A 22,961-nucleotide genomic window follows, 5' to 3' on the forward strand; every position below is an offset into this window, starting at 1 on the left:
AGGAATATTACACCGCCATCAGTGTGTGTGTGTGTGCAGGAATATTACACCGCCATCAGTGTGTGTGTGTATCTGTGTGTGCAGGAATATTACAACGCCATCAGTGTGTGTGTGTGTACAGGAATATTACACCACCATCAGTGTGTGTGTGTGTGTGTGTGTACAGGAATATTACACCACCATCAGTGTGTGTGTGTGTGTGTGTACAGGAATATTACACCACCATCAGTGTGTGTGTATCTGTGTGTGCAGGAATATTACACCGCCATCAGTGTGTGTGTGTGTATCTGTGTGTGCAGGAATATTACACCGCCATCAGTGTGTGTGTGTGTATCTGTGTGTGCAGGAATATTACACCACCATCAGTGTGTGTATCTGTGTGTGCAGGAATATTACACCGCCATCAGTGTGTGTGTGTATCTGTGTGTGCAGGAATATTACACCGCCATCAGTGTGTGTGTGTATCTGTGTGTGCAGGAATATTACACCGCCATCAGTGTGTGTGTGTGTGCAGGAATATTACACCGCCATCAGTGTGTGTGTGTATCTGTGTGTGCAGGAATATTACACCGCCATCAGTGTGTGTGTGTGTGTGTGCGCGCAGGAATATTACACCACCATCAGTGTGTGTGTGTATCTGTGTGTGCAGAAATATTACACCACCATCAGTGTGTGTGTGTGTGCAGGAATATTACACCGCCATCAGTGTGTGTGTGTATCTGTGTGTGCAGGAATATTACAACGCCATCAGTGTGTGTGTGTGTGTGTACAGGAATATTACACCGCCATCAGTGTGTGTGTGTATCTGTGTGTGCAGGAATATTACACCGCCATCAGTGTGTGTGTGTATCTGTGTGTGCAGGAATATTACACCACCATCAGTGTGTGTATCTGTGTGTGCAGGAATATTACACCGCCATCAGTGTGTGTGTGTATCTGTGTGTGCGTGTGTGTGCAGGAATATTACACCGCCATCAGTGTGTGTGTGTATCTGTGTGTGCAGGAATATTACACCACCATCAGTGTGTGTGTGTGCAGGAATATTACACCGCCATCAGTGTGTGTGTGTATCTGTGTGTGCAGGAATATTACAACGCCATCAGTGTGTGTGTGTATCTGTGTGTGCAGGAATATTACACCGCCATCAGTGTGTGTGTGTGTGCAGGAATATTACACCGCCATCAGTGTGTGTGTGTATCTGTGTGTGCAGGAATATTACACCGCCATCAGTGTGTGTGTGTGTGTGCAGGAATATTACACCACCATCAGTGTGTGTGTGTGTGCAGGAATATTACAACGCCATCAGTGTGTGTGTGTGTGTGCAGGAATATTACACCACCATCAGTGTGTGTGTGTATCTGTGTGTGCGTGTGTGTGTGTGCAGGAATATTACACCGCCATCAGTGTGTGTATCTGTGTGTGCAGGAATATTACACCGCCATCAGTGTGTGTGTGTATATGTGTGTGCAGGAATATTACACCACCATCAGTGTGTGTGTGTGTGTGTGTGCAGGAATATTACACCACCATCAGTGTGTGTGTGTATCTGTGTGTGCAGGAATATTACACCACCATCAGTGTGTGTATCTGTGTGTGCAGGAATATTACACCGCCATCAGTGTGTGTGTGTATCTGTGTGTGCAGGAATATTACACCGCCATCAGTGTGTGTGTGTGTGTGCGTGTAGGAATATTACACCGCCATCAGGAAGAATGAAATCTTTCCGTCTGCAACAACATGGACGGAGCCAGAGGGTGTCGTGCCTTGTGCAGTCAGTCAGTCAGAGAAAAACTCCATCATCCGTTCTGACTTAATATCTATATAAAGCAGATAGTTAAATTGGGTTCATGTTCTTAACCCATGGATGTCCGCTAGCTCCAGCCTCATTTGTTGAAAAGTGAACCCTTCTCCATTTTAACTGCTTTTGTACTTTGTCAAAAATCACTTGAGCATCTGGGTGTGTCTCTTTCTGGGTTTTCCACAATGTTCCACTGATCTGTTTCTACCCTCTTACAGTGTTGATAAAAACAGCGAGATAGTGCGCCTTAACATCAGGAAGTGATCCTTCTCCCTTTTCCCTCCTTGTCAAGGCTGTTTTAGCCATTTTAGCCTCGACAAATTTGTTTTAGATTAAGCTTATTTTGTCTAAAAAAAAAGAAAACAAAAAACAAAACCTCTCTGAGATTTTAATGTTAATTGAAATAAACCTATATTCAGTTTTAGGAAAACTGGAATTTTCCAATCCAAGACTAGAGTGTCTTTGATTACTTTCATGAACCCACTGTTATCTTCAGCAAACCTAAGATTTTGTTTTCATAGTAGTGACTACAGGAGGACTTCATTTCTAATTTCCGTTTCCACATGCTGGAAATGGGACTGGTGTCTTAGTGGTGTCTTACAATTTGCCACTTGGCTGAACCTACTCCTCACCATTAGTTCCAGGGTTTTCATCGGTTCCTTGGGGCTGTCTACACACACAATCATGTTGTCTGCAAATGGGGACATTTTTATTTCTTCCTTTCCGATCGGAATTCCTTTAATTTCCTTTACTTGCCTTATTCGATGTAGCTGGTAATGTTAGCTAAGTACGAGTGGTAACGGCAAACACAACAGACATCCTTGACTTACTCCCAGTCTGAAAGGAGAGGCACTCAGAATCTCACCATTTAGAATGATGTTGGTTTGTTTTTACAGATGCCTTTTAAATATAATTAAGGTAACTACCACCTACTCAAACTGTGGAGAATTTTTATCATGAATGGGTGTTGGATGTAGTCACATGTGGACACGATCATATAATTTTCTTTTAGCCTGTTCAGAGTGGGTCACACGGGGCGATTTTAGAATGCTGAGCTGGCCTTAAGCATCTGGAATAAGCTCCACTTCATGATGTAGAATTTTCTATATGTATTGCTGGTATCAACCAGCAGTTATTTTCTTAAAGAATTTTCGTGTCTGTATTCACAAGGGATATTTGTTTTCTCTTGTGCTCGTGTGAGGATGGCGACCGACACTTAACACAAGCTGCACAGCGTTCCCTCCTCAACTATTTTCTGGAAACTACTGTATAAAAATGATGCTAAGTCTTCTTTAAAAGTCTCAAAAGAATTCTTCAATAAAAACATCTGGACCTAGGGGCGCCTGGGTGGCTCAGTGGTTAAGCCGCTGCCTTTGGCTCAGGTCATGATCTTAGGGTCCTGGGATCGAGTCCCACATTGGGCTCTCTGCTCAGCAGGGAGCCTGCTTCCTCCTCTCTCTCTGCCTGCCTCCCTGCCTACTGTGATCTCTGTCTGTCAAATAAATAAATAAAATCTTAAAAAAAAAAAAAAATCTGGACCTCGATATTACCTTCTTGGAGACCTTAAATTGCTAATTCCATTTCCTTACTGTTTGTAGACCCGTTCCTATGATGGGTTTCATTCTGACCGAGTGTGGATAGTTTGTGGTGTGGGAAGAATGGATCCGCCTTCTCAAAGCCAGCGTGTCGTCTGGAGGAAAGCTACTACGGGTGTTTACTGGGGTCAGCATTCTGCAGTGACCCTTTCAACGGCTCTGGACCAGCAGTAACGTCCCCTCTGTCATTCCTGAGGTGGCTGTTGCTTTGGCTCTCACTGGTTTACTATCTTGTCTTCCTATTTTCAGTTATCATTGATCTCCTGTGATATTTCTTATTTCCTTCCTTCTGCGTGCATTGGTTTAGTTCTGGTCGTCTTCTAGTTTCCTGAGCTAGGAAGTCAGACTATTAACTTGAGGTCTTTACTTCCTGGGAATGCTGGCACTACCTACTATGGAACTCCCTGTCCGCACTGCTGTACGAATAACCCTTGTACTCTAGTTTCATTTTCATGCAGTTCTATTTTGTCTCCCAGGTACTTATTCCATAACTAGAGCACACTGCTTTTCACTTATTTTAGAGTTCTCCTGTTGTGCAGTTATTAATTTCTAGTTTGACTCTACTGTTACTGATGAAACAACCCACTCTAAAATTCAAATTGTTTTCAAATTTTCGAGGTTTGTTTTATGGATATGCTTTATCTTGGTGCACGTTCTATGTACAGTTGAAGTAAGTGTGTGCTCTTCCCCTGTTTGGGAGGGTGGTTGGTACACGCCGGTCAGCTCTTGCTGGCTGATTCAGGGCGGCTCTTCTGTGCCGCGGTTGATTTCCTGCCCAGCACTTCTATCCGATGCTCAGAGACTGGGGCTGAAGTTCTCATTCATTGCTGTGGATTTGTCTATTTCTTTTGTTCAGCTGCAAGAGTTTTTGAATTCGTGAATTTTGTGATTCCGTTACCCGGTGAGTGCAAATTTACGGTTATTTTGTCTTCCTGATGTGTAACCCTAATTATCATTATGAGATGTGCCTCTCTCTCTCTAGAGCCCTATGTCACTGGATATTCATATAGGTCCTCCTACTTCTGATCAGTTTTTGTGGTGTAACTTTTCCACCCTGTTACTTTCTTTCATCCTGTGTCACTGGATTTGAATTCCCTGTGAATGGCTGGGTCTCGCTTCCTTATCCACTCCGCCTACCTCCGGGTTGGTACATCTAGACTGTTCATCATGAAAGTAATTAGAGTATCCATGACACGTCAGAGTCTAAGTCTGCATTTTATTATTTGTTTTCTATGGATTTCCTGTGGTAGTCATTCTTCAGTTTCAAACTTCCTGCTTTCTTGCATGTTACCTGAACCCTTTCCAGGGGTCCGTCTTAGTACCTCAGACTGTATTTCCCTGCATTTTTTGTAGTGTTTGTTCTGGATATTAAAATATACATGGTAATACTTACTCATTAAATTGTTTAAAATATTTACTAAATTGCATTACCTCAAAAAACAGGATAAAGAAACCATCTTTCGAATTCAGCTGTTGAAAAAGATGTTCAGGCTGAGAAACGGAGGACTCTCCCGCGTCACCTTCGATCCTGCTCTGCGCGTGTCCTCGGGGTCCTCCGCAGACACCGGGACTTCAGAGCTGATGTCAGGACCTGGACAATCAGTGACTGTGCAACCTGCAACTTCTTAGTCTCCAGTTCCAAACAGTCACCCTACTTGACACATTCCTCCAGTAATACTATTTCAGTTGACATGTTTGTCTAAAATTTCAGTCTGTCTTAGGAGGGCTCCCTGTTACACCAGGAAACAATCTTCGGTTTTCCTTCCTCACCCTGCGCGCATGATCTCATCTTGACCCTGCGTGGTTCTAGTCTACCACGTTCTAAGTGCACGTCAAAGAGCTGCTTTTCCTAGGGAGAGCGTGACGGAAGACAATGAGGAGTTTAAACCCTGACCCTCTAACACGAAGCCCACGTCTGCTGTCTCCTACCGTCCCGGGCTGCTGCCCTCCTGTGAGCGGTACGGCTCCCCCAACACCCACAACACTGGTCGGAATTTGGTCAGCACGTTTTAAATACCCACACAAGGACGGTCAGTACGCTAATTTCAATTTCACAGTCAGGTACAGAATTAGGAGGGCTACTCTCCAACATAAAGTCCGCCTTGGAAATAATCCCAACATTAACTTCTGAGTAGCCGTCTGGTCAAGTAGCAGAGAAATCGCTTTTCTGGCTCGTGGTAAGTGTTGCCGGGACAGGATCCTTGATCGAAAAGGACAAGGACAGAGACGTCTGCCGCCGCATCTCTGCTCTTTCACTGTGACGGCGAGGTCACTCAGTGACGCGCATCACTGCCAAACCTATTCACACTGCGCTACCCATGGGTTCAACAAATATTAATCCACAACTAAAAATATATCACTTTATATATAAATTACTAGACATTATATCTCAGATTCCTAAATATTTCTGTTTCTTAAGTAACCAAAATATGTGGAAAATTTTTATATGAAAATGAGTGTAAAACTGGAAATATAAAAAAACTAAAGCAGGTTCAGGGGACGCCCCTAATCTTTTAGTGTCCAACAACATTTCCTAAAGGTTAGTGAAAATATTTTAGAAGTCGCTCCTCTAGCTCTGCTACCAAATCTACCAGCGTCAGGGCCGGACAGGGACCGCTCACTCGCTAGTACACGGTACTGATCCCGTGTGGGAGGCCTAGTCCCACTGCGCTACCCATGGAGCACGAAAGTGACAGACAGACACACAGCCACCACCACGTTCAAGTAAAACGTTCATGCGGATGTCTACGAGGGCCCCCGTGACTCCTCGACCTCTCCCAGGTGGACGGCACACCTGGGGGCCCGAGGAAGCTCAGGGAGAGCGCCCCGAGTAGGCAGAAGTCTGTCTTTCACATCCATCTATAGGACTGGAGAGCGGAGCTCTTACAACATGGCCAAGAAGGGCTCCTGCGTTACTCGGGAAAAACGGGAGGACTGAAGGGCACCGCACTCGATCCACCCAGACAGCAAAGGGAAGCAGAACGAGCGTAAGCAGGAGCGCCAAGGAAATGAGGTGGGGGGTGAGAAGGCCAAACAGCGCTCCCTGGTCCACGAGAGACTCTATCTGGTCTTCAGACCCCACCACCAACACCAGAACGCCTCTTCCGGGGAAGTTAGAGGCGACGAGTGTCACTGCTGACGCCAGGTCCCAGCCCGCGAGGCCATGCCGCCGGCACTCCCACCTTCTCCCGGCAGGCGGAGGGCCCCCTGCCTCCCGACCGTGGACACCGACCGTGGACAGGAGTGAGGGACGCCTCCAGCTAAAAGCTCATGGAGCTGAGGCCGGGCCCCTGCCGACAACCCGAGTGAGCTGGAGGCGAGGGCCACCGGCTGACCACAGCCCTGAGAGGGAGCCGCAGTGAGGACCCACACCTATCTACGGCCCACTTCCCGATCAGAGAAGCTGGGAGGCGCGAACCAGTGGGGTCTGACTCCAGGCGGCTTGGTGGTCTCTCTGGTCAACACGCCCCTCCAGAAACACTCCGAGATGGACGCAGGCGGGCGCTCCCGAGCATATACAATCACCGCAGAACAGACACCGCCTGAAAAGCTAACCACGGATCAAAAGCCCATAACTTAGTGTCCACATCACCTAACGCTATAAAATGAGCTGCAAATCATTATGTTCAATTTTTCCCATTTTGTAAAATCAAAAACACATACCCAAAACATTCTCAGCATACAGATTACTGCAGCAACACAAAGCCCCCTTCGGCCTTGAGGAGAGAGACCCTGTACCAGAATCTCCACGAGGCGGCTCAGGCTGGCTACCTGGCCTGTGTGCCAGATGGCACCGAGGACTCAAACGAGTCTTCTAAGAGGACTATTACAACTTCTCAAACAAGAGGTTTTTTTTTTTAAAGTTGTCCTAGAGCCTTAGGAACAGAAAAAAAGGAAAAAAGAGAAAGAAAACCCAGAGGCTGTCCATCATCCCGTTTCCCAGAGCGGTCAGTGCGCGCAGAAGCTCACCCACCACAGCAGGCGGCCCACCCAGGCGCCCCCCAGGGCACCCAACAACGTCCAAGTCTGACACTGAGGGGTTTTCTTTTTGGCCTTTTCCTACAATGACCTAATAAGCTTTTTCTATAGTCTCTTACTTCCACAGACCTTTCCTTCTTAAAGTTTTTACATCCCAAAAATAATACCCAATTACTATGTAATAGCGTATCTGTGCGATAAAGAGATAAAAGTCTTAGAAAATGAAACACATTCTAATATTCTAAACAGGTTCTACCTAATGATAATTCTTTATGCAAATGAAATTATTCTGATAATGCAATATTAAGCAGTTAACACGTCTTATTTTAGACAAAATACAATTTCACCTGCACACACTGAGATATACTAAAATAAAACAGACTATAGAAAAATCTAGATTTTTCTTCATGTATATTATAACTTATACAAAGAAGTTAAGATTTAAAATAACTGTCTCAAACAATTTCCTTCAGATTCAAAGTTACTGCAATCAGGCTAAATGTTAATCACTGGCATAGACAGGTCTAAAATATATTAAAAATGCATCAACCTTTTCCACTATGATGAGGTCTCCAACTTGTATGTCTGAACTCTTAACTTGCACTTTACCTTAAAAAAAAAAAAGAGAAGAAGTATAATCAACTCGAGGAAGCAATAACACAGCAGAGTTAAATTTCAATGGACTTTTAAGTGACACTTAAGAAATAACTTTCGGGGACGGTGGGGGAAACACTAGGAATTGATCTGTACTTAAACTTTCAAAATAAATTTATTTCACATCCACACAGTCACTAAAAATTAAACCCTCTTAGTCAGCTCCCGAGTAGGAATGTTGACTGCCCCCAGGAGAACACGTGGGTCTGGGAGCGGCTCCGACTGGGAGAGGCTCCGACTGGGAGAGGCTCCAACTGGGAGCCGCTCCGACCAGAAGGCGCTTCCCAGTCTGCCGTTCTTTCAGGTCTGGGTCCGGCAGGGACGATCAGAAACGGCACTTAAAGCTGATGTGATGAGTAACAGGAAGACGTAAAACCCTCACATCAGTGCTGTGAACGGCACCGACTGACACATAACTGACAGAAGTAGAGGGCGTGACACACAAAGTCACGGCGTGCCGGCAGCTCTGCAGATGGCTCACAGCGGTAACTGATGCGGGCAGGGCCAAAAGCTTCATCGAGAAGTGACTCTTCCACATGATACAGCGGTACATTCTTAGATTATCTATGTAATACCTATATATCTATATATTATCTATAATATCTAGTACAATAATCATCTATAAAACTAAACAGATAAACGCTACATAACGTTAACAGCATACAGGTGGATGAACTGTGATACACGTAATTTGAGACCCCATCCTATGTAAGTAACAAAACTTACTTAAGTTCTCTCTCTCCCTGGGACTCTGGGCCCTGCCCGGTCCCCACAAATCTCCCTTTTAGAACTGGCAACAGCCTTTTTACCTTTTTGTGGCTCTTTTAACATGGGAAAAGATTGTCTTTACATTCAATTTACTCTGAAAACTAACAGAACAAAAGGGAGGTTCACATCACATTATCAGTGAGCAAAGCTACTCACTGATCTCACACTCCCTATTACTCTACAGATTCCTGCCTTATCACTTAATTTTATTTTCTCTCCTACTATCCAATCCACTTTTCCTTCCTTCTGCTTTTCTGTATTCTCTGTAATGGACCCATTCAAAAAGGAGAGGCAGAGACGTACTCACAGTATGTTTAAGGAAGACAGGTGACGGAAAAACATAGTGCACAAAGTTCTCATGCTAAGAATACGATCAAAGCAGGAGAACACTGCCATGTTAAACCAGTATGGCAATCTGCCTCGTGCCTGCTCAAAGCACACATTTCTAAATTGTGAAGAATTGGTCAAACTGCTTAATGGCTCTTGGTTCTCTAACAATTTGAATTAATTTGTGTGGGGGACTCCTTGTACTTCCTCTACAGCCTTGGTCACATGAACTCACCGACTTCTCTTCCTTCAAGAGTAGTCCGGGCATTAGACAGAGAAGCTGTAGGAACACTGCGTACGCCCCAGGCATCCTCCCCACCTCCCACCCCCAGTGACAGCCCAGCACCATGACCCTCTCTGCCCAGTGTGAACAGCTCATATCCACATGAACGGACTGATTACTGGCCACACTTTGTGAACTGAGCTGACAGCTGACAACTCTGACTATCAGATTTGGGGGACTGCTTCACCCCCCACCCCCACCCAGCTCCTTAGGCTATTTCTACAGCCAAGAGTTATTTATTTATTTGTTTGTTTATTAAAAAAAAGTTTTTCATTAACATATAATGTATTGTTAGCCCCAGGGGTACAGGCCTGTGAATCGCCAGGTTTACATACTTCACAGCACTCACCATGGCACATGGTACAGCCACTGGAAAACAGCACGGAGGTTCCTCAAAAAAGTTGAAAATAGAGCTACCTTACGACCCAGGCATTCGCACTACTGGGTATTTACCCTAAAGATACAAACATAGTGATCCGAAAGGGCACGTGCACCCGAATGTTTATAGCAGCAGTGTCCACAATAGCCGAACTATGAAAAGAACCTAGATGTCCATCAACAGATGAATGGATCAAGAAGACGTGGTATATATACACAATGGAATACTATGCAGCCATCAAAAGAAATGAAATCTTGCCATTTGCGACAATGTGGATGGAACTAGAGCTTATCATGCTTAGGGAAATAAGTCAAGCAGAGAAAGACAACTATCATATGATCTCCCTGATATGAGGAAGTGGTGATGCAACATGGGGGCTTAAGTGGGTAGGAGAAGAATAAATGAAACAAGATGGAATTGGGAGGGAGACAAACCATAAGTGACTCGTAATCTCACAAAACAAACTGAGGGTTGCTGGGGGGCGGGGGGGTCGGAGAGGGTGGTTGGGTTATGGCCATTGGGGGACTGTTAACAAAAGAAAATCCCTAAAAAGACAGAGAACTGCCACCTGCTATCACAACCCAAAAGAGCCATCAACAACACAGTGTTTTTGAAATGGGCGTTTAAAACTTAATAATTTCAGAGCTATACTTGAAAGAAGCAAGTTCTAAATACAGTTACAACATATAGGCCAGTACTTAGACCTAAGGACAGTTGTTCTTAAAAACACTGTACTCAAGCGGTGCTTGGATGGCTCAGTGGGTTAAGCCTCTGTCTTCGGCTTATGTCATGATCCCAGAGTCCTGGGATCGAGCCCCGCATCGGGCTCTCTGCTCAGCAGGAGGCCTGTTTCTTCCTCTCTCTCTCTGCCTGCCTCTCTGCCTACTTGTGAACTCTTTCTGTCAAATAAATAAATAAAATCTTAAAAAAAAAAAAAAGGAATTGATCACATGTAAGTGCAACCTAGGAGGTCACCAGCAGATGACACATGCAGTTTCTTGGGCGGACCACTGCACACCACACCAGTACGCTGCTCGGCTGGTCTCTGCTGTTTGCTTGGGACCAGCAAGCCCAGCTGTGGGGCAGAAGCCTAATTTAACATGGATTATGAAGCAAAGTGGGTAGCTAGGAAACGCAATTAATGCATTTATTTACATATATAGGTAAATCATATTTTAAAAGAGACCTATGTTCTGAAAAGAAATACTACTGAGAGAAATTTTAAGAAATAAAGGGAAAGATCTATCTAATTCATGGGTCAGAAAGTTTAGTATTAGTAAGATGTTAATTCTATAGGTTCAATGCAATCCCAATCAAAATCCCAAGCAGACACTTCTACAGAAAATGACAAGCTAATTCTAAAAGTCATATCAAAACACACAGGACCTAGACCAGACCCTGAAAATGAGAAACAAGTTGAAGCGAAAAACACTACCTGATTTTAAGAATTCCTATAAAGAAACAGTAATTTAAAAAGAATGGTATTAGCATAAAGACAAACAGGTAAGTGGAGTAGAAAAGTCCAGAACTAAACCAACACATAAAAGACAACAGATTTTCTTCTAAAAGATTTTATTTAATTATCTGAGAGACAGAGAGAGAGAGCACAAGCAGGGGGAGCAGCAGAGGGAGAGGGAGAAGCAGGGACCCCGATGCGGGACTTGATCCTAGGACCCTGAGATCATGACCTGAGTTGAAGGAAGACACTTAAGTGACTGAGCCACGCAGGAGCCCAAAAGACAACTGATTTTTGATGAAAGTGTACGTAATGCCATGTGAAAAAGTTCAGTTCTCCGGAACATGGTGCCAGACACATCTGGATGTCCACAAGCCAAAAAAGTACATACATGCACACGTGGTACTTCACTCTACATGGATATACACGCAAACCCTAAAATCAAAGCACTTCTAGAAGAAACAGCAGAAAACCTTTGGGAATACAAGTGAGGCCAAGAGCTCTTCGATAGGAAAGCAAGAGCACCATCACCAAGGAAGAAAACTGACAAATGCGACTTCATCGACTAGAACCTCAGAGGGGCTGGGAACACGGCACGGTGTCGGACGGACCAAGGAGCCAGCAGCAGAGAGCGAGCTGGAGTCAGGTGCCGGAGGGAGGGACGAAGGGGGCCCGGCACCAGCTGAAGCGGCCTGGCCCGGCTGAAGAAGCCCCAGCAGGTGACGGGGCTGCCGAGGAAGAAGGCACTCAGTGAGGTCCCGAACGCCGCCAGGCCGGTGCGCGGTAGAAGCGGTAGAAGCCGTAGAAGCCGGAGGCAGTGCAGGAACCTGAGGGCCAGAGACACGGCGGAAAAGGCAAGGGAGCGAATCAGACAAAGTGTCGCGACAACGAAGGGCAGCTCTCCAGCCCGATGCTGTCCCCGGGAAGAGACGGAAACGAAGACAGGCCCGGTGAGGCCCGTCCTGGAGCGCGAGGCCGGGACTCTGCCCATTCTGACCTCCGCTGGAGGCGGGTGGGGCGGGAGGCCCACGCCATCGGTCCCCGACAAAGGCTGGGGACAGAAGTGCGAACGAAGCGGCAAGGCCCGGCGGGCAGCAGACCGACCCTGCAGGGAGCGGACCTAGGCGGGGACGGGGTCCAAGGAGCGACGCAGCCCGCGAACCGGAAGAAAGGGACCCCCGCTGGCCGGGGGGAGGTCGCCGGCCTCTTGCTGGAAGTCACCAGTGTTTACTCTTCCGCAGTCACCAGCGATCGTCAGTTTGAAAAGTGTCTTTAGCGACAGAAACACCAAGATGCTCGAGTTCGACTCAAATCTCTGATTCCGTCCGTGGAACAGCGCGTCCGGGGCTGAGCGAGCCCGGCGCGCGGCCGAAGGAAGACTTAAGCGCATCGCGCTGCTCCGGGGTCCGTTACGTCGGGAGCCTCGTCCCGCAGCAGGTCCTCCGCGAAACCCGCGTCCGGCGTCCCCGTCACCCGCGGAGCCCGACGTAGCAACGGCGGAGCCCCCACGCAGCGACCGCAGCGACGGCGGAGCCCGACGCAGCGACCACGGAGCCCGACCGCAGCGACCGCAGCGACCGCGGAGCCCGACCGCAGCGACCGCAGCGACGGCGGAGCCCGACGCAGCGACCGCGGAGCCCGACCGCAGCGACCGCAGCGACCGCGGAGCCCCCACGCAGCGACCGCAGCGACGGCGGAGCCCGACGCAGCGACCGCGGAGCCCGACCGCAGCGACCGCGGAGCCCAACGCAGCGACCGCGGAGCCCGACCGCAGCGACCGCAGCGACCGCGGAGCCCGACCACGGAGACCAACCGCAGCGACGGCGGAGCCCGACCGCGCGTCTCTGGCCGGAAGCGATATGCGGAACCAAGGACGGACGGACGGACAGACGGACGGACGGACAGACGGACGGACGGACGGACGGAGACGGCCACTCCCTACGTTAAGGAAAGCCCTGGCAGAAAAGGACACGGGTAAACACCAGGATCCCGACCGTAAACCCTGACCGACGGTTCGGATGAGAAACGCGCCGGCCGTGCGGCTGCGAGGACGCCCCCGAGGCCGGAGTCCGCGGCGGGGAAGCAGCGTCGCGCACCAGCAGCCGGGGCACCACGAGCTGCTGTCGGGGCGGACAGGCCGCGGGTTACCCGCCCCGACGCCGGGTCACGAACAGCAGCAGCCTCCGTCTGTCCCGGCCCTGGAAGGCCCTGCGGGGCGCGGCGTGGGCCACTGCTCCGGGATGGCTCTCCACTACCGACGGCTCCAAACGGTCCCTCGTCGGCCATTTCCTCACCCCGCGACGACCCCACGGCACGGCCCGCGGCTCACGGCCTCCCGCGGGCGGAGGCGACGCCGATGACGGCCCCGGCGGGCCCGACCGTGAGGCTCCGAGGCCCCGGTCCGACCGGCGGGCAGAAGGGCGCTCCCGCAGGGCCTCATCCCCGCAGCGTCCGGCTTCGCGGGGAAGGAGAGAAGCCCCCACCCGCGACGCCGCAACGCGGGGAACCAGCTTCCCGCACCCGGGCTCCCGGCACGTGCGCGGCCGGCGCGGAGCCGAGCAGCCGCCCGGGAGCGCGCCCCAACTCTCGGAGCTCTGAGCAAAGCACGTCCGTCACCGCAGCAGCTGCTGCTCCGGGAACCGACCCAGCTTTGGGCGGGTGCGGGGTGCGGGGGTGCGGGGTGCGGGTGCGGGAGGGCAGGGCAGATCCCTCCGCCCAGCGCGCAGCGACGCGCGCAGTCCCAGGCGGGCCCCGAGCCGCGTGAGGGACAGACGCCGCGGGACGCGGCCCCGCGCTCCACATGGGCTCGACGGGGCCGGCTGAGGCTGAAGGAGGAACCGCAGCGGAGAGCGGCCGACCGACGGACGCACGGAACGCGGGCGACGAGTGAAGGAAGAAGGTCACTAAAAGCGAGTCGAACGCGGCACGAGCTCGCGTCCCGGGACCGAGCAGTCTTCGAGGCCGCGCGGACAGGGAAGGCGACGAACGCGCTCCTCGGGGCCACCGGCGCGTGCGGAAACGAAGCGGCCGCGCAGCCCCGCGAGCGCGCGGTGCGCCCGGAACACGGGCCACTGGAAGCGCGTCCGCACACGGCCCAGGGCGGCAGAGGCGGCAGAGGCGGCGGCGGGCGGCGCGGGGACGTGCGGGGGCGCGCAGGGGCGTGCGGGGGCGCGTGGGCACCGCCCTCCCGGGGCGGCGGTCCGACGAGATCCGGCTTCACACCTCCGCGTCCGGCCCGCAAGCTCGCGCTCCCGCTCCCCCGCCGGCCGCGCGCCGCCCGTGACTGGCGAGAACCCCGCAGGCAGCGGCGGTCGCGAGGGGCGCCCGGCGCAGGGGTGCGGGGGTGGGGCGCCCGGGGACCGCCCGCGCGTGGCCCGTCCCCGGAGGGCGCAGGCGCGGACCCTCGCGCGGCCCCGGGGAGAGCCCGGTGAGGCACACTGCGGGGGCGGACGAGGGTCACGCCGCGCGGCACAGACGTCACGCCTCCCCGCGGTCTGGCCGGACACGTCCCAGACCGGGAACCACCCGGACCCGGCGCCCGTGGGACGAGGAACGATCCTCGGGCGACGCTCTCCGAACGCGGCCACACACCGGGAAGGAGACCCCGCGGCCAACGTGTGCCGCGCGGAGCGCGCTGACCGCAAGCGGACACCACAGGAAGGCCTTCGGGTGTCCCCGACTCTCCCGCGGGGCAGCGTCACCAGCGTGGACCACCGACGTGAGACGCAGTCACCGGCGCTTCCCTGCGGACGGCGCGGCGGCCCCGGGAGGACGTCGCAGTTCGTCGGTTCCTAAGCCACTTCCGACGGGAAACGCACTTAACGTTGGAGGAAACTTTTCCGTAAAAACCCGCTATCTGAAGACACGACCGTCACACGGAACCCGTCTTACCAGGTGGAACGTGCTGGACCTCCTGACACCAGTTACGTGGATTCCCCTGGGAAGGGGCCCACGGCATGTAAAAGGCAGTAAAGAGGGATTTTAAGATTCCTTGATTTGTCAAGGAATAACTATGATGCAATTTCATTAAAACGTGACAGAATTTCGTTAAGATAATTCATGATGTTTTATGGGAAAAAGGTAGCAAGAACTGAGACAGGTGACAAGAGCGCCAACAGTAAGGATCAAAGATGCCCAGACAGGGATGGAGACCACAGTCTCGTTCAGCGGACAGAGCTCCTCTCTGGCCAGGACACCGGGACACAAGCGGTACGTCAATATGGAAATGTTCCTCCTTGCACACACACACGCACACACACGCATGATGTACACTGTTCAAAGGCAACAGACGTCCCTCTCTCCTACGTCTGGGCACTAGAGAGCACGTTCCACGACAATGTGCCCCGGGTGACACCAAACAGCTGAGACCAACTGCGGCCATCAGCAGCTGCACGAGGGAGCCCCAGCACGGACCGTGTCTGACTCGTGCATCACACGTCAGCTTCAGGCGTGACTCAGCACACACCAACAGTGGGTGACATGGTGGTGTCCTGCTGAGACCTGGTGGCGGATGAAGACAAAGCCCCAGACTGCCTGCTGGAATGCCGCATGAACTCTCCAGAAAGCAAGTCCAGGACGTGCTCACGGTTGACTCCCCAGGCGCCACCACTGCGCCTCACACACCGGGCACTCAGCGACCGCCGGGAGCCACCCTGCGGGCCAGCCAAACAGCGACTGCGGCCAAGTGTGCAGCTGAGACACCTCCTCGGAACACAGAATGGTCCCACAATTCAAAGTTCTCATCAGGGACTTTTGTAAAAGCTGCCAACAATGTCATACTCTCTTCCTAGACTCTGACTCAGATGCTGTCCATCAGGGGCTAAGAATTAATGATGGAGCAGCCACAAACAGGGAGGACAAAGACAGTGGCAGCACCAGACACAGAAGACCCCCACCCTCGAGAGAAGCGGCTTTGCAGCGCCAGCACACACAGCTAACCAAACGTTGTCTGGGGTCGGGACACCCTGCTGGCACAGCAGGAAGGGAATGAGACCCCTGGTCTCGGAGTTGTGAGTCTGAGCCCCACACTGGGTGTAGAAATGACTAAAACAATAAACAAATTTTTTAAAATTACTGAATAAAAAATAAAAATCTCCGTGTTGACCGAGACTGTGTACCGGTTACGATATTCCGCTTCTCACAAAGCATGCTCAAGATAGGGGCGTGCTTCACAGTGGATGTGGCTTTCCTTTCCCATAGAAAACATACAGCAGAGAACATTATCCCAGAGTATTCCTACAAGAATGTGCTTAAGAACTCCAAATAGGAAAAGTTCAAATACTGTAAATATGATATAACCAACCACAGTCAAGTCACACAAGGAATTAGCCATCAATGCCGTTCAAAGAACAGATCACTACGGAATATTAGAAATTAAGGAGATGAACAGAAAATATTCCTTTTTTTAAAAAAAAGATTTTATTTTATTTGACAGAGAGTGAGACAAGGAGAGAGGGAACACAAGCAGGGGGTGTGGGAGAGGGAGAAGCAGGCTTCCCTACGAGCAGGGAGCCCGACGTGGGGCTCAACCCCAGGACCCTGGAATCCTGACCTGAGCTGAAGGCAGACACATAATATCTGGGCCACCCAGGCGCCCCCAGAAAATATTCTTCACAAGAAAACAAATTTCAAAGTAAAGTCAATAAGCATTTACATGCATTTTTTATATCCCAGATTTTACTTATCCGTCATTTGCATCAGAATAAGCAGCCACAAAGCAAAGCACCACAGCTGAAAGAACACTGGTTTGATGTGGGAGCGGCCTGGGTTCAAATATAAACTGTACCCGAACCACAGTGGCTCAGGGCAAGTCATGGCGTGAGCTTCAGGTCCCCCATCTGTAACGTGGCGGTAACACCAACCTACCTTGAATGGTGGTTATGCCAATGAGCAAGTTACCTGACCCTCACAAGGAAGTCAGAGGAAAGCAGGATCATCACCACCATCTACACGTAAAATGTCCTTTCGAAGGTCTACCAGTGATGGCCAATCTTCTAGACAGGCCAATCTGCATTCGTATCAGAAATAAACCCACTGACAATTATTTTTTAAAGTATTCTGAGTTGGAGTGTCACAGAAGTGTAAAAGACGTATTAGTATGCCTTCTTCAACATTTTTTACTATTTTTAGGTGACAGTGACAAACATAAAACTAGCCACTCTAATTTTATATAATGTGAATAATACAGCAGCACTGAATTCATTCACTATGTTGTGCAACCCACTATCAAGCTCTAAAACATTTTTCATCACCATAGAAGGACACGTCAGACCCACTAAGCAGCTGCCCCCACCACTGCCTCCACGTGCCCAGGCCGTGGCAAACATAGCCAGCTTTCCAGCTCCATTCATCCACCTGTTCTGAAACTTTGTGTAAATGACATCACACCGTCCATGAGCCTTTGTGTCTGATTTCTTTCACAGTGTGCAGTATTTCCAAGGTTCGCCTATGTTTAGCAGTATTCGTTAATTTTTACGGTTGGCTAACATTCCAGTGTTCAAAAACACCATGATTTGTTTGCCATTCACCCCCTGGTGGACATGCGGCGATTATAAATAGTGCTGTGTGAATGTGGGGGGGTGCACATCTGCCCGAGTCCCTATTTTCAATCCTAAAAGCATTTGGGAATGTCTTAATTCCTCCTTCGTTTGTGAATGATAGGTTTAGGGACATCCAATTCTTGGTGCTCCGTTTTTGTCTTTTCCCAACTTATAATCCCACCCCACATCCTTCTGACGTCCAGGGTTTCTGACTCAAGAGCCCTCCCTTGTGCATGACAAGCTGCTTCTCTCTTGCTGCTTCTGGAATACTCTCCTCGTCCTTGGGCTTTGACAGTTTGTCACATGTCTCGGTGTAGGTTTCCTTGCATTTATTTTTCTAGGGAGTCAGCGATTTTCCTGAATGTGTACAGTCAGGTCTTTCATCAGATTTGGGGAGTTAATGGCCACTATTCCCTACAGCATTCTCTCCACCCTTTCTCCCTTCCTCGTCTTTCAAGATGCCCACTGTGCGCGCATTAGAATACTTGCACTACCCACAAGTCCCTTAGGGCCAGTGTATTTTCCTTCATTCTTCCACCTGCTTCTAATATTGGATAATGCCACTTGATATTAGTTATTATGAAATTACCTAGGTTCAAGATCCCTGATTCCTTCTGCCTGTTCAACTCTGCTACTGAAACACTCCAGTGAGGTTTTCATTTTATTATACTTTTCAGCACCTGTATTTTTGCTTTTTGCTTCCTTTTTATAATTTTTATACCTTTACTGATATTCTGTATGTTAATACATCATTTTTCCTGATCTTTTCAGCATTTTCAGTTGTTTCCTTTAGATCCTTGGACATATTCAAGGCAGCTAATCTAGACTTTGATAAGCCCAGGATCTGGGCCTCTGCAGCGACAGTCTCTGTTCATTTCCTCCATGACTGGGCCACATGGTTTCTCTGCATGTTCTGTAATTTCTTATGGAAACCTGTACACTTTCATTATTGCGATCTGTTAACTCGTGAAATCAGTCATTTCCCCTCTTCTGGGTTTGTTTTGTTGTTCTGCATACTCGGTAGCCATGCAAGCACAGTGACTTTTCTAGACTTGTAAAGTGTGTATTCTTTGTCACATGTGGTCTGAGAAGTCTTCCAGCCAGTACTTTGGAAAGCATTTCCTTGCATGAGGAGGAGACGAGACTACAAAAGAAAGGGAGGGATCGTGGGAAGGAAGGAGGCAGGAGCAAGGGAGTGCGAAACGGAGGGCAGAGGAGAGAGGAGAAAGTGGGCCGGGCCTCCCCCCATCGCTGCAGACCGCCTCTGTGCTGGGGGCTCCGACCCAGAGCCAGGCAGCCTACAATTCAGCCCGAGATTTCACCTCTGCGTGCACTGAGCCTCGAGACTGGCCAGAGGCAAAACACTTTACTGGGGTCTTTTCTGAGTGTGATCCAGCACTGGCCTTGGATGTGGCTCTCAAACCCCCCAGTAAACACAGGAGATTTTACAGGGTCTGATTGTCCAAAGAAATCCCCTCTGCACCTCCTTCCGCTTGGCATCCGACACTCCATCCTGTGTGCTATCACCGCTGGCCCCACGGTCCTGCTGCCTTTCCTTAGCCTGACAGAGGCTTCAGAAAGGCCTACTGGTGTTTGGTTCCTCTGCCCTGAGTGACATTCAAGTTAGACGAAAGGAAGACAAGCATCCCGAGTCAGTCCTTCACATATCCCTAACAGGCTGGACAGACGGCACAATTCTCTGCAAGTAAGCTCTGCTGTGGTCCCTTCAGAGCCAGGTCCAGAGTCCCCAGTCAACAAGGTAGGCTGGGCCTGACTTCTCCACGTGTCTGTGGGAGAAGGAACCCCTCCTCTGCCACTTTCGCAGACATCACCAGGCCACTTAGCTCTGAACGATACAATTACCCTACAAAAACACATCTCTACACAGCCCAAATATCACAATTAAAAACAATGTAAAAAATAAGACAGCAACTATAATATATTCTAAATATGACAGACCAAGGTTACACCTAATTTACCTGGCCATTCTGTGGACTGTATTTTCCAAACTCAAGCTTACCTCTTTTCTACAACATACCGACCCTCTACCATGTCACTACTTTCAGCAAAGCTTCTTCATAATTACTCATTCAATTAACCCACAAAAGAACAGCCTTCTTAGTAAATGGTGCTCGGACAACTAGACACTCAAGGGCAAGGGAAGGCGGACCGTGGCGCACCACTCATGAAACACGCAGTGAAAGTGGGCCATGCATCTGAGTGTCAAAGCTAAAACTATGAAATCCCTGGAAGAAAATACAGAAGTAAATCCTTGTGACCTTGGGTTGGCAAACCGTTTCTTACCTACAATGATGCCAAAAGCACAAGCAACAAAAGGAAACACAGACACCAACAGCATGAGAACTTCTGTACCTTAGAGGACACCGAGAGGAAGAAAAGCCCCACACAGAATGAGACAAAACATTTCCAAACCATATACTGACAAGAGACTCAAGTCCAGATTACATAAAGAAACTTGTAACTCAGTAATTAAAAAATAACCCAGTTAGAACAGTAAGCACAGAATCGGAATAAACATCTCTCCAGAAAAGACACACGAACACCAACCAGCACATGAAACGAAGCTCCACATCACTAGCTCGGGGACGCGCAAACCAAACCACAGTGAGCTACCACCTCGCACCCACCAGAAGGCCACGAAAGAGCAGACGGCCCGTAACGGTGCCGCTGCGGACACTGCAAGCTGGAAGCGTCGCACGCTGCCGGTGAGTGCGGAACGGTGTAGCTAGTTGGGACAACAGCTCGGCGGCTGATCAAACACACGGGTACCACACGAGCCAGCCATTTCACTTCTGGGGATATTTACAAAAGAAACAACATGATGCGCACAGAAAACACTCGCATACAGTCGCCGCAGCATTACTGACAAGAGCCTCGAGTGGAAACAATCAAAGGTCCACATGCAGATGAAGGGGCGGACGCAACTTGGAACACCGGAGTGGAACACTGTTTGCCAACAAACAAAAACAAAGCCTGAGAGATGCCACCACAGCAGCGAACCTTGAACACAGGATGCCAAGTGAGAGAAGCCCATGACAAAAGCCCACATACTGCATGATTCCACGTCTGTGACCTGTTCCTAAGAGGCAAATCCACCGAGAAAGAAAGTAGATGGGTTGGGGCGGGGGGTTGCCTGGGGCTAGAGCAGGGTCAGAAGGGGCAGGAATAGAATGACAGCTAATATATTCAGAGTTGCTTTCCAGAACATTAAAGATGTTCCAAAATTAGATGGTGGTAATAGTTTCATAACTCTGTGAACCTACCAAAAACCACTGAATTGTATACTTCAAATGGATAAACTTTATGTTATATGAAATGTATCCCAGTAAGCTACAGAAAAATTTTTTGGAGAACTATTTCATATCAATAAATTTAGTGTACAAATGTCCACATGCAAACAGAAGACACAGACTCCACTCTAAACCCCATTTTTAAACAGGCTTCAAAATTACCATGAACACGGGCCGAGCTCCTGGTGCGTCCTTCTCTGCCCTTCCCTGACGCCATGACTGCCATTGTGTCACTAGCTGATGGCACAGTCTACCTACAATGGCCTCTCCCGCTCTCTTCCTAATACATCGCTCTTTTCCACTGGGACTGAGAGACCAAAGAAACAAGCTCTTTAAAAACACAGAATCAGACGCCTGGGTGGCTCAGTTGGTTAAGCAGCTGCCTTCGGCTCAGGTCATGATCCCAGCGTCCTGGGATCGAGTCCCATATCGGGCTCCTTGCTCGGCGGGGAGCCTGCTTCTCCCTCTGCTTCTGCCTGCCACTCTGTCTGCCTGTGCTCACTCACTCTCGCTACATATCTATTGGGTCGCCTGGGTGGCTCAGTGGATTAAAGCCTCTGCCTTCTCTCAGGTCATGATCCCAGGGTCCTGGGATCGAGCCCCGCATCCGGCTCTCTGCTCAGCAGGGAGCCTGCTTCCCCCTCTCTCTCTGCCTGCTTCTCTGCCTACTTGTGATCTCTGTCAAATAAATAAATAAAATCTTTAAACAAACAAAAAAAACCCACACAGAATCGGGGGGGCCGGGGGGGCTGGGTGGGTTAAGCCCCTGCCTTTGGCTCAGGTCATGATCTCAGGGTCCTGGGATCGAGCCCCGCATCGGGCTCTCTGCTCAGTGGGGAGCCTGCTTCCACCTCTCTCTCTGCCTGCCTCTCTGCCTACTTGTGATCTCTGCATGTCAGATAAACAAATAAAATCTTTAAAAAACAAAAACAAAACACAGAATCGGGCAAGGGTTAAAGCCCTGACTGAAGGTAAGGAGAACCGGGCACAGAGCAGTCACCACTCTGGACCCTGGCATCTTCTGCAGGCGCTCCGATTCCTGCACTCAAGGCCGCGATACCAGATGTCTGGCGACCTTTATGACTGTGTTTAAAATATAATCTGCAAACAGATTTCAGGCAAGGTGATACTGGGCTTCATAGAAAATGTGCATACACCAGCTGGGTTTCACATGTGTCCAAGTACCTTGAAGTCTCAGGCATTATATTATTTAAAAAATTAATTAAATACTGTATGTAGTAACCACATGGTGCTATTTTCAGTCAGTGAATTAAGACTTTTATGTTAAGTCTAAAATGATCACAGTTAGCAAATAATAAAATATATCAAAAGACTCTTGCTAACCTCTTATTGTAAGTTTGCTGTACAGCTGTGAATTCACTTCTTTGTCTCGCTGAAAGCGCCGAAATTCATCAATTGCTTCCCTCATGATAGTAACGGCCAAAACAAATCCCTACAAACAAAATAAAATATGGCATTTGAGAAAACTGCATTTAACCAAAAAGTCAGGGGAATATTCTTTCACCGAGCAGGTTGGCTTTACCCCCCTCAATTCATGTCACTTCTAAAACATACACGAAAACAAAGAAAAAAGATAAAAAGTAATAATGAAAAACTGTAAGAGAAATATAATACATCATAGCAAAAGATTAACAATTCTTCCTATTCCCCCCAAATTTTTTAAATTCGTATCATAACATGTCCTTTAATCTAAACATCAGAAAATACTTAGGAACCCAAAGAAAAAGAAATTAACAATCTTAAAGACAAACAAACAAACAGGAATTAACATTCGGAATGCTCAGGCCTATAAACACGCAATTACCAAAGGCTGACATCAAGTCTCATAACTTCTGCCCGTGAACCTCTTTCG

The 22,961-nt window shown here is 49.3% G+C and overlaps 1 protein-coding gene across 5 annotated transcripts in view; it reads right to left on the reverse strand.

Annotated features, from left to right (window-relative positions):
• The window catches only part of ATP9B (ATPase phospholipid transporting 9B (putative)), a 219,959-nt gene that overhangs the window by 155,903 nt on the left and 41,095 nt on the right, over positions 1–22,961 (reverse strand). For 4 of the 5 annotated variants that reach the window (XM_082699939.1, XM_082699936.1, XM_082699938.1 and 1 more), the window contains 2 exons: positions 22,433–22,541; positions 7,922–7,980 (listed from right to left, as the gene is read on the reverse strand). In XM_082699939.1, coding sequence (XP_082556065.1) covers positions 7,922–7,980; positions 22,433–22,541 — 168 coding nt within the window. The remainder of the gene's footprint in view (positions 1–7,921; positions 7,981–22,432; positions 22,542–22,961) is intronic. The other variant, XM_082699935.1, reaches the window with a different exon arrangement.

The sequence above is a fragment of the Mustela nivalis genome (assembly GCF_964662115.1).
Source record: "Mustela nivalis genome assembly, chromosome: 14".
NCBI lineage: Eukaryota > Metazoa > Chordata > Mammalia > Carnivora > Mustelidae > Mustela > Mustela nivalis.